Source organism: Gobius niger (genome assembly GCF_951799975.1).
Source record: "Gobius niger genome assembly, chromosome: 1".
NCBI classification, from domain to species: Eukaryota; Metazoa; Chordata; class Actinopteri; order Gobiiformes; family Gobiidae; genus Gobius; species Gobius niger.
This window is the reverse complement of record NC_136852.1, coordinates 3,849,402-3,864,082: the sequence shown is the minus strand read 5'-3', so window position 1 is coordinate 3,864,082 and position 14,681 is coordinate 3,849,402. Positions and strand designations below refer to the sequence as shown.

Genomic DNA, 14,681 nt, shown 5'->3' with positions numbered 1-14,681 from the left:
TAAGGATGAACTGACCACGTCCAGCCGTGTTTGTTGGACAGCGAGTACTTCTCCATGATGGCGGTGAGTCTGAGCAGGGAGAACTTCTGCAGCAGGTTGAGCTGAGCCGCGGACTGGTTGTTGATCTGGAGAGACGCCGTGGAGTGGCTCAGGCGGTTGGAGATCTGGAAACTGGGCCAGCGTAACCTGAGAACAACACGAACACGCATAAAACTAGCTTACTACAAGAAAAATGAATGCATGAGAAATGCCGCATCAGCTTTTGGGCACTTCAGCTGTGATCGTTTAGATCTGGCAACTTGAAATAAGGTTTAATATGTGAAATAAGTGTAGTTTCCTTGTGGTTTGCATCTCAAATTTGGATTGGAACGCCCTCTGCTGGCAGCAAAGGGAATTCACCTCTTAACCCGGGCCTTGACTGAGCACATTTTCTCCAGGTCAGCTTTACCCAGATCTAAAAGCCTCTCGAGTGCAGCTTCCAAAGACAGACTCTAAGCCTGTGTAATGCCTCATTTGAAAGCTAAGGCCTAGAAAAATGATTTATCCTTGTATTGTCGTCACTTCATCCATCTTATTTTTGGTGCTTTGTCATCACTTTTTTTGTTGCCTGTATTTTTCATCCTCATTTATGTCTCCGTTTATGATGTTTTTAATGTAATAACTTGGTTAATAACCCTTAACTCCCACCTGAACCGAGCACATTTTCTCCAGCTTTACCCCAATCCAAAAGCTTCTGGAAAAAAGGTGTGAAAATAGTGAAAAAATGGACAAAAAAGAGAAAAAAAATTTACAAAAAAAATGACAAAAAATTGACAAAAAAAATGACAAAAAATTGACAAAAAAAGTGAGAAAAATTTGACGAAAAATTGAGAAAAAATGGACGAAAAAGAGACAAAAAATGGACAAAAAAATGATAAAAAATGGACAAAAAAGTGATAAGAATTTGACAAAAAAATGCGAATAAGCCAGTTCCAGTCGACTGAGGAACTGTTTCGTTCACAGGGCCATCGGGAAGCTGAACTCCCTGCCCTCCCTCCCCCCGCTCCACAATCAAGGATGAGAGAAACATATTATGACAAATAAAAAATCCTGAATCTTAAAAATCACAGCTCATTATTATTAATAATTTATTGGAAAATGTTCTCAATAGTATTTTCCTGTTTATGTTATATAAGCCCTGGGAGCTGCATTTTAGCCCATGACACCCCTGTTATAGAGCAGTGGTTCCCAACGTTTATTGTCTTCCGTACCCCTTGGGCCTTTCAGTGGTCAACTGTGTACCCTCTACCTCAAGGGTGTTGCAGTTTATTTAGACAGAAATTTCTTTTAAGTGGTATTTATAAGAAAAAAGGACAATGTTGCAGTCAAAATAAACCTAAAATTGTCCCAAAGCAACACATTTTACTGAAAAATATAGCTTTTCATATAAAAATTATGTTACATTTTCCCCTTTTTTTTGGGAAACACTGTTGTAGAGTAATAAAATGTTACCGGTTTGGTCTGGTGAGCGACGCCCCCACGCCCGAGTCCCTCCGCTCCCTGCGCCCGCTCAGCTCCTGGTCGGCCAGCGACACTCCGTCTCTCTCGCCGTCGCTGGGCGGAGTCTGGCTCTCCGTCGCCGAATGTCCCTCGAAGTCCAGCGTGATCTGACTGGACGCCTGCAGGTTCTCTCCCCTCGACCTCGACCCGTCCGAAACCTCCTCCTCCGCCGCCGCCACACCCGCCCCGGGCAACACGTTCTTCGACCAGCGATCCACGATCTGCTGCAGGCCGTTCACGTGGAGCAGGATGTCGTCCAGGTGCGGGAACAGGTCCTCCTTCTCCAGGTCCATCAGGTCTCCCGTGCTGGCGTACAGGTGCGAGCCCGGGACGTTGTCGTACACGCTGACCCGGCTGCCCCTCGAGCCGCACTGCGTCGCCGGCCTGGACTCCCCTCTGTAGGGCATGAGTTCGGGGTAACGCGTACCTCCCGTGTGCCAGGTGATGGGCGCGCCGTTCGTGGGGGATAAGCTTTCGATGGACAGCGCTTTGGGGAACGTGCCCGGCTTATGGTCCTGCGGGACGTGCACCACCAGGTCCTCGTACGAGCAGAAGTCGTTCCTGCGATTCTCCTCCGCCACTTCGTCCCCGTGGGTGAAGATGTCCACGTCCTCCAAGTACATCCCGCTCCGTTTGTGGTCCGCCCTGTGAGAGGAGAGGGATGCACATGTGATGCAGGTCAGTTATAGTCCAAAAAAGGAAATGAGGCCCTATGTCAAAAATCCTGAAATATCCCTTTAAAATGTGGACAGGAAGTAGTCTGTATCCTACACTGACCAACAGGAAGTTAGCCAAAACCCTTCCGTGTGTGAGCCTATTAAAAACCTCTTACCACCCGCCTACACCAAATGCATTCTGTCCTCTTTGGCTATTATATAGGCCTGTGTAACGCCTCATTTGAAAGCTAAGACCCACAAAACTGATCTTTTTTCAAACGTTGTTGCTGTGTTGTGTCACCTTTTTTTTTATTGTATTTTTTGTCACATTTTCGTTGAATTTTTGTCCTTTTTTTGTTGAATTTATGACATTTTTTGTTGAATTTTTGACATTTTTTGTTGAATTTTTGTCACTTTTTGTTGAATTTTTGTCACTTTTTGTTGAATTTTTGTCACATTTTTGTAGAATTTTTGTCTTTTTTTTGTTGAATTTTTTCTCACTTTTTGTTGAACTTTTGTCACATTTTTGTTGAATTTTTGTCTTTTTTTTGTTGAATTTTTGTCACATTTTTGTTGAATTTTTGACATTTTTTTGTTAAATTTTTGTCACATTTTTGTTGAATTTTTGTCACATTTTTGTCACATTTTTGTTAAATTTTTGTCAAATTTTTGTTGAATTTTTGTCATTTTTTGTTGTTGAATTTTTGTCATTTTTTTGTTGGATTTTTGTCATTTTGTTGTTGAATTTTTGTCATTTATTGTTGAATTTTAGTCTTTTTTTTGTTAAATTTTTGTCTTTTTTTGTCACATTTTTGTCATTTTTTTGTTGAATTTTCTTCACTCTTTGTAGAATTTTTGTCATTTTTTTGTTGAATTTTTGTCACATTTTGTTGAATTTTTGTCACATTTTTGTTAAATTTTTGTCACATTTTGTTGAATTTTTGTCACTTTTTGTTGAATTTTTGTCACATTTTTGTTGAATTTTTGTCTTTTTTTTGTTGAATTTTTGTCACTTTTGTTGAATTTTTGTCATTTTTTGTTGAATTTTTGTCACTTTTTGTTCAATTTTTGACATTTTTTTGTTGAATTTTTGTCAATTTTTGTTGAATTTTTGCCACATTTTTGTTGAATTTTTTGTCATTTTTTTGTTGAATTTTCTTCACTCTTTGTTGAATTTTTGTCATTTTTTTGTTGAATTTTTGTCATTTTTTTCGTTGAATCTTTGTCACTTTTTGTTGAATTTTTGTCACTTTTTGTTGGATTTTTGTCATTTTTTTGTTGAATTTTTGTCACATTTTTGTTAAATTTTTGTCTTTTTTTGTCATTTTTTTTGTTGAATTTTTGTCATTTTTTTGTCTTTTTTTGTCACATTTTTGTTGAATTTTTGTCATTTTTTTGTTGAATTTTAGTCTTTTTTTTTGTTGAATTTTTGTCACTTTTTGTTGAATTTTTGTCACATTTTTGTAGAATTTTTGTCACATTTTGTTGAATTTTTGTCATTTTTTTGTTGAATTTTTGTCACATTTTTGTTGAATTTTTGTCTTTGTCTTTGTTGAATTTTTGTCACATTTTTGTCACGTTCACATCCTTGCTTTCTTCTCATTTTTTGTGGCTGTTTTGCTGCTTTTTTCCCAAGAAGCTTTTTGATTAGGGTAAAGCCAAACTGTAGAAAACGGGATCCGTTCAGGTGGGAGTTAACAGGCTAACCTTGAACGGCGTTACCTGTGAGCTTTGCGTTCCTTGAGGCTGGGCGTGCTGACCGCGCTGCCGCCGGAATGGCTCCCGTCACTCCCCGACGGCGATGACGCGGCTTTACTCGCCGGCTGGTTGTTCTCGCCGTGTCCGTTGGCGATGTCGACGCAGTGCAGGGTCTGGAGAGCGCGCACTTCCTGCTGCAGCACTGGCGCGCTGATGATCAAAGTCTTACGCTCGCCTCCCACGTTCCCCCGGGTCCGTAACGCCTCCACGCGCCGCAGAAAGTCCTTGGCGCGATTCGCTTTGCCGTGTCTGTCGGACCCGGCGTGATCGGGGGCGGTCCGGGAGGCCGGGTCGGGCGTGGCCGGGGAGTCCAGGTCCTCCGTGCTCCGCCCTTTGCTGCCGCCGCTGCTCCCGCTGTGCAGGGAGCAGATCTCCGGCTCGCTCAGGTCGGTCAGGACGCTCTCGCTGCTGGCCGTGGTGCGCAGCGGCGTGTGCTCCTCATGGTCGCGGCGCTGTCCCGGGTCGGGGGGGCGGCCCAGGAGAGAGTCGATGTCCTGAAGGCGAGACCACCTCCGGCTGGTCCACTCGAAGGTCCATCTGTCGCTGATGGCGAACACGTCGGAGTCCTCATCGGAGTCTTCGTTCTGTGGGACACAAAGGGAGACGGTGAATCTCGGACGGCCCAAAGTTCTAGGTTTTAAAGTGGGCACTCGCGCATTGTCATATTTTTTATTTCATAATTTGAATCAATATCTTTTACCACAACACAACAGAGGGCGTCATTAAAGCCCAGCTCTTCAGGATCCCCCTCGGAGGAGCAGAATCAGCGTCGAAGATAAAACACACAAATAAGGAGGGAGGGTAGGGTTGACAGCAATGGGCGCTGGCTGCTCTGATTTATGACCACGACACTGGGGGCCACCATTGCTCCGCCATTGCTGTAGTACCTCCATATCGCCACTAGGCCCCCATTGAAAAGCATTGGAGTTCAGACACCTTAAAAACAACTTTAACGCCTGGTTTAAATTGTTTCAACACTAGACTAGGCTAGATATTCCTCCTGTGATAACACTGGGTTAGTCAAGACACCAGGCTGGTTTTGTATGAAGAATTTTTGGAATCTCGTACTTAATGAGGGTCGGACTGTTAGCATTGGAGCAGCGCGAGCTACATGTCACGCAAGGGCGGAGTCTACGGTGAAGATCCCGCCCTTATGACCTTTTTAGGAACATGCTTCGTCAGAGTTGGGGAGGAGGAGTGAGCAGAAGCCGTCCATTATCTTTTACAGTCTATGGTTGACAGCAGTGATGGGATTTAAAAGACTGGCTCTTTTAAATATTAAAATTCAATAACGCCGGCCAGAAAACTCACAATATCAATACAATAATAACAATAAGAAAAAGGGCATTTAAAAAAACGTATTTAATCTAAAATCACATTTTTTACACTTTGAAAAATGTGTTTTGCAACACAAATAATAAAAAGAGGCTGCAACTGCCTGACAAATCCTTTTTAGTGCATTTAGCTTTGACTTTAGTTGCAAAACGTTTTCACTTGTGAGGCCTGCTCCGTTTTTGGGCTGATGCTTCGTTTGGGGGAGTTCTGAGTGAAACTAACTTAAAAATCAATCAAACTTTATTCATAAAGTTCTTTTCATACCAAAGGTATCACAAAGTGCTTTACAGATTACAACATTTAAAACAATACGCCTGGCATAACCTCCCATATATATATTATATATACTAGGATTAAATAAATAGATTAGTCAGTTTAAGACAAAACTAAAAAGGTGGGTCTTGAGCTGCTCTTAAAAACATGAACGTTCTCTGCAGCCCTGAGCTTCTCCTCAGGTGGTTCCAGAGGCGAGGGCTGTAATATTGAGTGTTTTTGTTGACTTTAGGAATAACTAGGAGACCCCTGAGGAGGAGCGAAGGGGCCGTGAAGGTTCATAAGGTAAAAGCAGTTCTGAAAGATAAGCAGGACCAACATCTGTCTCTTTTCACAATGGAGATCCGGTTCGAACCAGTAACTCATGCCCCTGGAGGCCATAAGCGCCACTGCAGGTGTCGTAGCATGTTGCTTTTTTTTTTACTCCTTAATTGTCCGTGAGAGTAAAAACTACACTGACAGAAAAGACAAAGGGACAGAGGGATATTGTTCATCCAATTACACAATGGAGACATTTTTTTTTCTCACTCAAACTTGGCTGTAAATACTGTTTAAGTGGCGCTAGCCTGCACTTAGCGCTGTCCGTTAGCCTGTTAGCTTCTTCTTCGTGATTCTAGTAGTGTGTATTATCCGGCTCTGGCTCGGTGCAGGGAAAGCTCAGAGTGTCACCCCCTATGGAAAGGATTTATTATGGGAAACAAGCTACTTAGTTCTGCTTTAAAGGCTCGTTCAGCTGGTTGGTCGTGTACAGCTCACCGCTAGTTTCAGACAAACTACTTGTTCGAAATGAGCCAGACGGGCGCAGTTTCGGTCTTCGACATGAGAAGAAGTGGGAGTCGTTTCCCCTGTGGCGAATGATTTCATGAGGAAGTGAGGAAGATTATTAAAAACTGAAGTGAGAATGAAGTGAGAAACTACTCCAGGAATGTTTTTTTTTGACTGAAGAAATCCGCTACATGCTTCAAAGCTCTAAAAAGTTGATTTTGCATGATATGTCTCCGTAAAATACATTCTAATGTTGCCTTTAATTACAATTTTGTGAGTTTCTATTATCTTTCGACAGTTCAAAATGATGCAAAAGAACCAATGAATAACATTAATAACTGCTCTTGATTCAGGGTAGCGCCTCGTAGTTATGAAAAATACAAAAAAAATACATAATTCAATCAGATCCTCGTGTCCACAGACCTGGTACATGATGTCCCTGATGTCATCATAATATATTACACAGAGACACAGGCAGGTCGGTTATATCCGGCCCAGAGGACACGCTCGTAGGAAATAACTCTTAATTAATCACTGTCAGCTGGTCGTGAAGTAATAGGACGTCATGAGCCGATACTACACAATGGGAGAGACAGAAAATCATTCAGCTTATGGAGGAAAGTGCCTTCATCATGTAGAATATTGTCTCCACTTTTGGACGCCTTTATGAGACAGTCATGTGACCTGAGTTCATCTGTGCTGAGAGACTTTGTGACAGTTTCTCTTTCATGTGGATAGATCCGGCTGTTACAGAGATATCAACCATAGACCAAGGGCCAGATCTTGTGACTGGCGCAGTCCGTGCGCAACTCTAAACGCAACATAGTACACGCGCGATCTTGCATGTGGCGCAGGTTTTGCCACTAGGGAGAGGGCGTTATTTAAGAAAAAGAGGCCGACTGAGGCGTGGATCATTACAAGCAGCACTTGGAGCTGCTCTTCTGTGGCAACCTTCACATTATGTTCCTCTTTACATCGCGCTGCCTTGTCTTCTTCCTTAGAATCCACGTCTAATTGAAAACAAAAGCAAAATTGCAGTGAAAAGTCTGTTTGAGCGTCGGTTACGCACGGGTTTACTTTGATACAGTAGATCAACACGCACCTGACACCAAAGCAAAAACAACCGTTTTCCATAAATAAACCACACACGCCTTTAAGTGCCACAACACCAGGTCTGATCTGAGTTTTAAGGAGACATTTCCATCGTGTGTCAGTCTTTACCTCCTGATGATGCTCCTTGTGTAGCCACAGCTCAGTCCAAAAGAAAGAAGCACATTTTACAGGGCGCAGAGCAACTCTTGTTTTTTTTTTTTTCAAATTCAGCCGCTCCAAGAATCCTGCAGCTGTGGTGAAAATGTTCCAATACGCTACAGTTTTCTTGCAACTGCTGCATAACTCTGCAACTCCTCCGCAGCCGATATGACAGTTTCTGATCAATTAAATCCTGTACATTTCGTAACTTTGCGCATTCGAACGGAGTCCAGCGCGAGGCTGCTGCCTCTCTGTCCCGCCCGCTCATCTTGGATCTGCAGTGAGTGGCTGCAGCAGCGGAGGGACACTTTTATTTCTTTAATCTTTATTAAACATTGCACTGCATCATTATCCTTCAGTTAGATTTAATCTAATGTCTCTCCCCTCTCTCTCCCCTCTCTCTCTCCTCTCTTGTTACAACTGTAAAGTTGTAACAACAGCACGTAAGCTCCGCCTCCGGGTCTGTCACTAAAGGTAAACACGTCTTTCTTTTTGTCACTGCTTGGTTTTGCTTTTCAATTTGCCTAAAAACTAAAGTTTCTTATTCAGTCCTGGTTTATAACTGGTTTAGTTTAGCTCTGGGTTTTACGACCGGTGTAAGTCCTGGTTTAGACCTGGCTCAGTCCTGACGCCAATTCAGAGGCTACTCCAGTTCTGGCGTCTTGTGAAGTCCGAAGAGGCTTTAAGTTACAGCTATATAAAGGTGTAGCTTTTCTTCGCTCCATTTGTGCTGAAGCGGCTCATTATCTGCGTATACGTGGATTTTTTAGACCCAATGCGGGTCTGGAGAGAAAAAGAACCGAAAACTGGCACCAAAGAATTTTATTTTTTCGATACCTCCCCCGACTGGAGTTTTCGGTCGGTACCAAGTGGGTACCGTTTAACGGTGCCCATCCCTATTCATACCTTCAGCTATAAAGCTGCTAAACAAGGATGAATCTCATTTTAACCATTAATGTGTCGTTAGATCAATTATGGCTCCAGGTTTTTATTATCTTGCTGATTTATTTTATTTATTTGTAGGTGTTTGGCCTATTCTTCTTCTTCTATGTACTGTATTTATGAGATGTTATGAGATATGAATGTTTGGCTGGGAAGCTGCAAATGAACTGCTCCCGGGGAGAAATAAAGTCTTCTGAATCTGAATAAATTGGACACAACGGGCAACTTTAGAGAAGAAGATGTTGTCAAATTTCAGTCTAAACTGCAGCTGATTTAGTTTCAGCTCAACATTTTTGTGTTTTTGACGAATATCTGCAGAAAGAACAGTTGTGTAGGTTCTGTCTATTTTTGAAAGAAATTCAGATTTAATGCTGAATCCAGTTAATGCTTTTTGACCCATTTAATCACTTTTAACCTCTTAACTCAACCGAGAGATCTTTTTCCTCACGTCATCAGATTTTTTTCCAGCATTTTTTTGTTGGGTATTCAACTCATTTTTGTAACTTTTTGGTCATTTTTTGGGTCATTTTTTGTCAATTTTTCATCACATTTTCATCACATTTTTGTCACATTTTTGTCACATTTTTGTCATTTTTTTTGTCATTTTTTCGTCAATTTTTTGTAATTTTCTTGTCAAATTTTATCACATTTTTGTCATTTTTTCATCACATTTTCGTCATTTTTTTTGTCATTTTTTCGTCATTTTTTGTAATTTTCTTGTAAAAAATTTTAGCACATTTTTGTCATTTTTTTGTCACATTTTTGTCATTTTTTCATAACATTTTTGTCATTTTTTTGTCATTTTTTCGTCAAATTTTTGTCATTTTCTTGTCAAATTTGTATCACATTTTTGTCACATTTTTGTCATTTTTTCGTCATATTTTTGTCAATTCCTTGTGACATTTTTGTGACATTTTCATTTTTGTCGCTATTTTCACACCTTTTTTCCAGAAGCTTTTGGACTGGGGTAAAGCCAAACTGGAGAAAATGTGCTCGGTTCAGGTGGGAGTTAAGGGGTTAAGGCCTCCATTTTTGGCATAATTCATGAAATGACTTTCACGAAAACCCTCAGTAATTGTGCTGAAACATCTGCAGTGGGTCTTTGGATACTTGAGCATAAACACTTGCACTGGGAGATGATAAACCTGACTGTCGGTGAGAAAACCCCCGCTTCAACATGACAATAACGAACGACACTTTAGCAACTGCATCCCAGAAACCCACAACAAAAACACACTTACTTTCTTCTTTGGCAGGTGGACGTCGAGTTTCATGGACGCGCACTTGTTCAGCGTGTTGAGCCTCCTGCAGGAGCCAAACACAAAGAGCCAATGTTACTTCAGCATGTCGTACAGGCACGGAAAACCCGGTCAGCCCACGCTGCTGAGGCCGTAATGAAGTCAAGAGCGGTAATTAGCAATTAGCTTGAGCGTTCTGGAGTCTGGAGGAGAGGAGAAGTCTGGTGGATAGTCTGTGCATTCACCATTTAAGACGGAAGCTATTTATAACTGAAGATGACATCGTTGTTTCCAGCACAGAATGTTTGGATCAGGTTTGGACTGGTTTGGATCAGGTTTGGACTGGTTTTGGATTGGTTTAAATAGAATACTTCACATACACTCCACTACATTTCCATGCAGATGTGAGTACAGGGGCGGACTGGCCATATGTCCATTCTGGAAGAGCACAGAAGGGCCCACTGGCTCTAGGGCCACCGGTCCGGCCCCTCACTTTACCTTACCCTCACCCCCGGGCGTGACCGAGCTTTACCCAAATCTAAAAGCTTAAAAGAAAAGCATCCGAAAACCAAAAAGTGCTGGAAAAGCAACAAAAAAGTGACAAAAACACAACAAAATGTGACGAAAACGTGATGACAAAGCAATGAAAAAAGCGATGAAGAAACAACAAAAACATGACAAAAACCCCCCCGAAAAACAAGAGACGAAAACAAAACGAAAAAGTGACAAAAACATGCCAAAAAGCCACAAAAAAAGTAATGAAAAAGCAGCAAAAACAAACAACAACAAACAAAAATGGAGCGACAACGTGACAAAAAGCTACCATCACTTTTCTAGATTTTAACCTTCAAATGAGGCGTCACAGTGTTGCTCTCCAGTCAAGAAGCCTTTAGATTTGGGTAAAGTCGAACTGGAGAAAATGCTCTGGGTTAAGGCGGGGGGCAAGAGGTTAACATATGTATTTGTGGAAGTGTCGCATTTACGCTAATTTGGGCCAGGCTGGCCAGAGTCCAGGGCTGTTTTTCAGTCCCAGTCCGCCCCTGGCCAAAACACTGTAAATCCTTTAAATCAGGGCTGCCCAAACTTTTTGTCTCCGAGGGCCAAAATGAAAAAGTGCCTGTGAGTCGCGGGCCAAACACGACGATGTCAAGCGTGAAACATATAACTGCAAATCTTTTTTGGTTTACCTTTGCATTTAATTCAATCTATACAATTAACCTCTTAACTCCCGCCTGAACCGAGAGGATCTTTTTCCTTACATCAGATTTTTTTTTCCATTTTTTTGTTGGATCATTTTTGTAACTTTTTTGTCATTTTTGGGTCAATTTTTCATCAATTTTTTGTCATTTTTTGTCAATTTTTTATCATATTTTTGTTATTTTTTGTCACATTTTTGTCATTTTTTTTGTCCATTTCTTGTGACATTTTAGTGACATTTTGGCCACTTTTTCATCAATGTTTTCTCACTTTTTTTGTCACATTTCCATCATTGTTTTCGTCTCAGTTTTGTTGCTATTTTCACAGCTTTTTTCCAGAAGCTTTTGGATTGGGGTAAAGCCAAACTGGAGAAAATGTGCTCGGTTCAGGTGGGAGTTAAGGGGTTAAACATGCTACAAAAAGCCTAGTTTTAATAGAACAAAATCAATTATTGTAGCAATATAGAGCAAAATGGAAACAGCAGCACCACCTGTACCTGCAGCACCTACAGTGACTTTAACTGATTCATTTCTTTAAGTCAAAGAAAATGCCAGATTATATCATTTTGAAAGCGTCAGTTCAGCATAAATTCTTTTATAAGTCATAGATGTCAATGATTTTTGTTTCCTTAACTTTGTGAAAGGAGTGAAACAGCGCCCCCAATTTGACGCTGGTGGACAAAAAGTGAACTGCATCTATATTTGCCATTGAGAATGAACGGGAGAGAGAGTTATTGACCAGATGCGGCGCAAAAGTAGGTCACCCTCTGGCGGGCCAACCTAATTGTTCCGGCGGGCCAAATTTGGCCCGCGGGCCCCACTTTGGGCACCCCTGCTTTAAATGGAAACAGTTTGCAGTGCGCACTGACGACGAGGGGCAAGTGGGAGTCACCTGACAACTCCCAACATGCACTTCTTTGCAAACACTTATAGAGGTCTGAGGTTCTGTGGGTCCTGGAGGGAGTTACAATAAAGTATTTCCTCTCATATTGCTATGAACTTTACCTCCATCTATGTCACTTCCTGTCAGTGGCTTAAAAATTCAAATAAAAATAACTTTTCAGGCCAACATTTCTTCATCAATTTGCTGCCGATGTTATCCGTCTAAATGAGTCATATTTTCACATGCAATTTAAACGGATTTGTACTTTTGAGGTTCCACTGAAGTTTTAATATTAATAATTACATTCTGTATCTTCTTCTGTAGTGTTTTTCTTCTTGTGTGTATCCGCTTTACTGCACAGTGACAGATCATGAGGCGGATTTCATAACCGGGAGTGTTCACATTGATCACACTCTTAAGCCGACTTTTCTATTTTAGCCGCTGCGACCGAAGCTCTTTAGACCCGGGGAATAAAACATGTTTATCTTCGGAATCCAACGCCTTTATCTGCTGAAACAATCATGGGAACGCGCTCTTTTGCTAACCTCTCATTCACAACCAGAGGCGCGTCGATCCCACATGAGAGAGAGCGGCTTCACCCGGGACAATGGAGAAACAGCTGCCGTTATGTAAAAGCTCTGACATCATTCAAACCCCCGACCGGAGCACACGGCGTCCCAGACATGTCTGAATAGTGGAGAAGTCAGTCCTTGTGTTTATTCTATGGCTTCTTTATCATTAACACATTGTAAGAGGATGTTTAAAGGCCTGTAGTCCGTCCAGCCAGAACACACGCTTTTCCTCTTCTTTACAAATACGTGTATCTGCGTAATAACCAATAATAGAAAGGACGGAAAAGGCAACGGCCAGAAGAGCGGAGACAAGTGTGAACAATCTACAATGTTTTTGACACTAAAACTTCAGTATACATGGAGTCATTATACGTTTGTTAAAGGGATATTTCAGGATTTCATTTCCTCGTTATCCAGAGTGTTGCTGATTTCTGGAGATTTTTTTTTTGTAATTCATGCAGTTCTTATATTTGAAGAGTTTCGTGGCGCAAGGCTAGTGCAAGGCTAGTGCATTTCTATGGTATCAGCTAGCCTGCCTTATTATTATTATCATTATTATTATTGTTATTATTTATTATTTATACAGGTGGTCTCTTGAGACTCAATGTCTCATTTGCAAGAGAGACCTGTTAAAACATACAAGGTAAATAACAGTTAACAATAAGACAACGGTGGAACGATTAGACTATAACACAACACTAAGCAAATGTGTAAAACTTAAAAACAAGAGCAGACACATGGAGGATTCTCCTTTACAAGGGATTTAAACTGATGAAAGGTCATGAGATTATCCACATACAAGGTTTTCTGTGCCTCATTCCAGACATTTGGTGCGAAGTAGCAAAAGGACTTCTTTCCCTGTTCTGTCTTTACACGGTGAGACTCGAGAGTCAAACTGTCCTGAGACCTCAGCGGGTCAACATTTGACCTGACATTTATTAAACAAATAATCAGGAAGGGCACCAAGAAGAGCTTCATAAAAAAACAGCAGACAGTGCTTATTAAAAACAGTGTGACCCGCTCCACAGAGCACCTGAGGCAAATCACTTATAACACCAGACTATCCATATAAATGTCTGTGTCCATAGAATAATTTTTGGAATATAACTGACCTGTATCACATGAATGATCGCATTTTGAGGGACTATTTCCTAGCAGATCACTCCGCCGCTGCGTAGCTTCTACAACCACGAAGCTGATGCTGCTCAAAAGTAAGGTATTTTAAATGCAAATGGTTAAACCCTGCATTCTGGAATCTGAGGACTGGACGGTCTGCAATCTTGGCCCGTCTGCTGAGGGATCCTTCGGCCCTGGGTCTCTATAGCCTGTCCGTCCATGGGAGTGGATCTCTCCTCCTGTGGTTCTCCCCAAGGTTTCTCTTTTCTCCTGCCGGGTTTTGAGTTTTTCCTTGCCGTGCTGGAGAGTCTAAGGACGGGGGACGCCCACGCCGCTCGTCGCTACCTCCTATTGGACATTATATTTGCCTGGATTGTCATATTTATTGCTCTGTTTTTATTGCATTAATGTTTGGGGCAGCCCTGTGAGGCGACTTCTGTTGTGATATTGGGCTTTACAAAACCATTAAACTTGAAACTTAAAATGATTCTATGTCCTTAGCAACTGCTCAGATTATAAAGGAGAATTCAACGGCTGATGAGCCACTTTCTTTCATGAACAATCCACTTAAAGGTTGTCTTGATGCAAACATTTCTTCGCACGCCAGCTCAGACCGACAGACATCTCGGCAGTTGTCGTGGAAACCGTTGTAGGAACAGGAACGTGGCTGGTGTCGAAGGAGCTCATCTGCATTCCCGAGTGTCCCGGGCCTTAAAGAGCGCTCAATTAGAAACTGTTCCTCCTCCATTCAGCCCGTGACTTTAGCGTCTCCGTGGAAACGTGACGGGCTTTTATCCAATTATATTCATCTGCATTTTATAAACTGGTGTGGAGTTTGATTTTCAGTCGAACCCTGGTGAAACAAAGCGGACTTTCCCTAGAAACGCACTAATGTTTGCAGATATTTGGGAATCACACGATCGCACTTTGGGAACATTTCCTGACATTATCCTGACACTGAGGCCACATGTGTTTATTTGGTGGAAAGAATTCTGTGCAATGGTTCAAAGAGAAATAAAGGGGGGGTATTATGCAAAATGGACTTTTTCAAGCTTTACATCATGTTATTATGTCATTCCCTCATTAAAAACATGCCTGAAGTGTTGCCTTGGCACATTCACGTATTTTTGAGTAATCTGTAAAAACTCTGATGGCGG

General features: G+C 41.6%; 1 protein-coding gene across 7 annotated transcripts in view; it reads right to left on the bottom strand.

Moving 5' to 3' along the window:
* stard13b (StAR related lipid transfer domain containing 13b) overlaps nucleotides 1-14,681 on the bottom strand; it is a 154,785-nt gene that overhangs the window by 14,228 nt on the left and 125,876 nt on the right. For all 7 annotated transcript variants that reach the window (XM_079573622.1, XM_079573623.1, XM_079573619.1 and 4 more), the window contains 4 exons: nucleotides 9,761-9,824; nucleotides 3,918-4,537; nucleotides 1,492-2,184; nucleotides 16-186 (listed from right to left, as the gene is read on the bottom strand). In XM_079573622.1, the coding sequence (XP_079429748.1) occupies nucleotides 16-186; nucleotides 1,492-2,184; nucleotides 3,918-4,537; nucleotides 9,761-9,824 (1,548 nt within the window). The remainder of the gene's footprint in view (nucleotides 1-15; nucleotides 187-1,491; nucleotides 2,185-3,917; nucleotides 4,538-9,760; nucleotides 9,825-14,681) is intronic.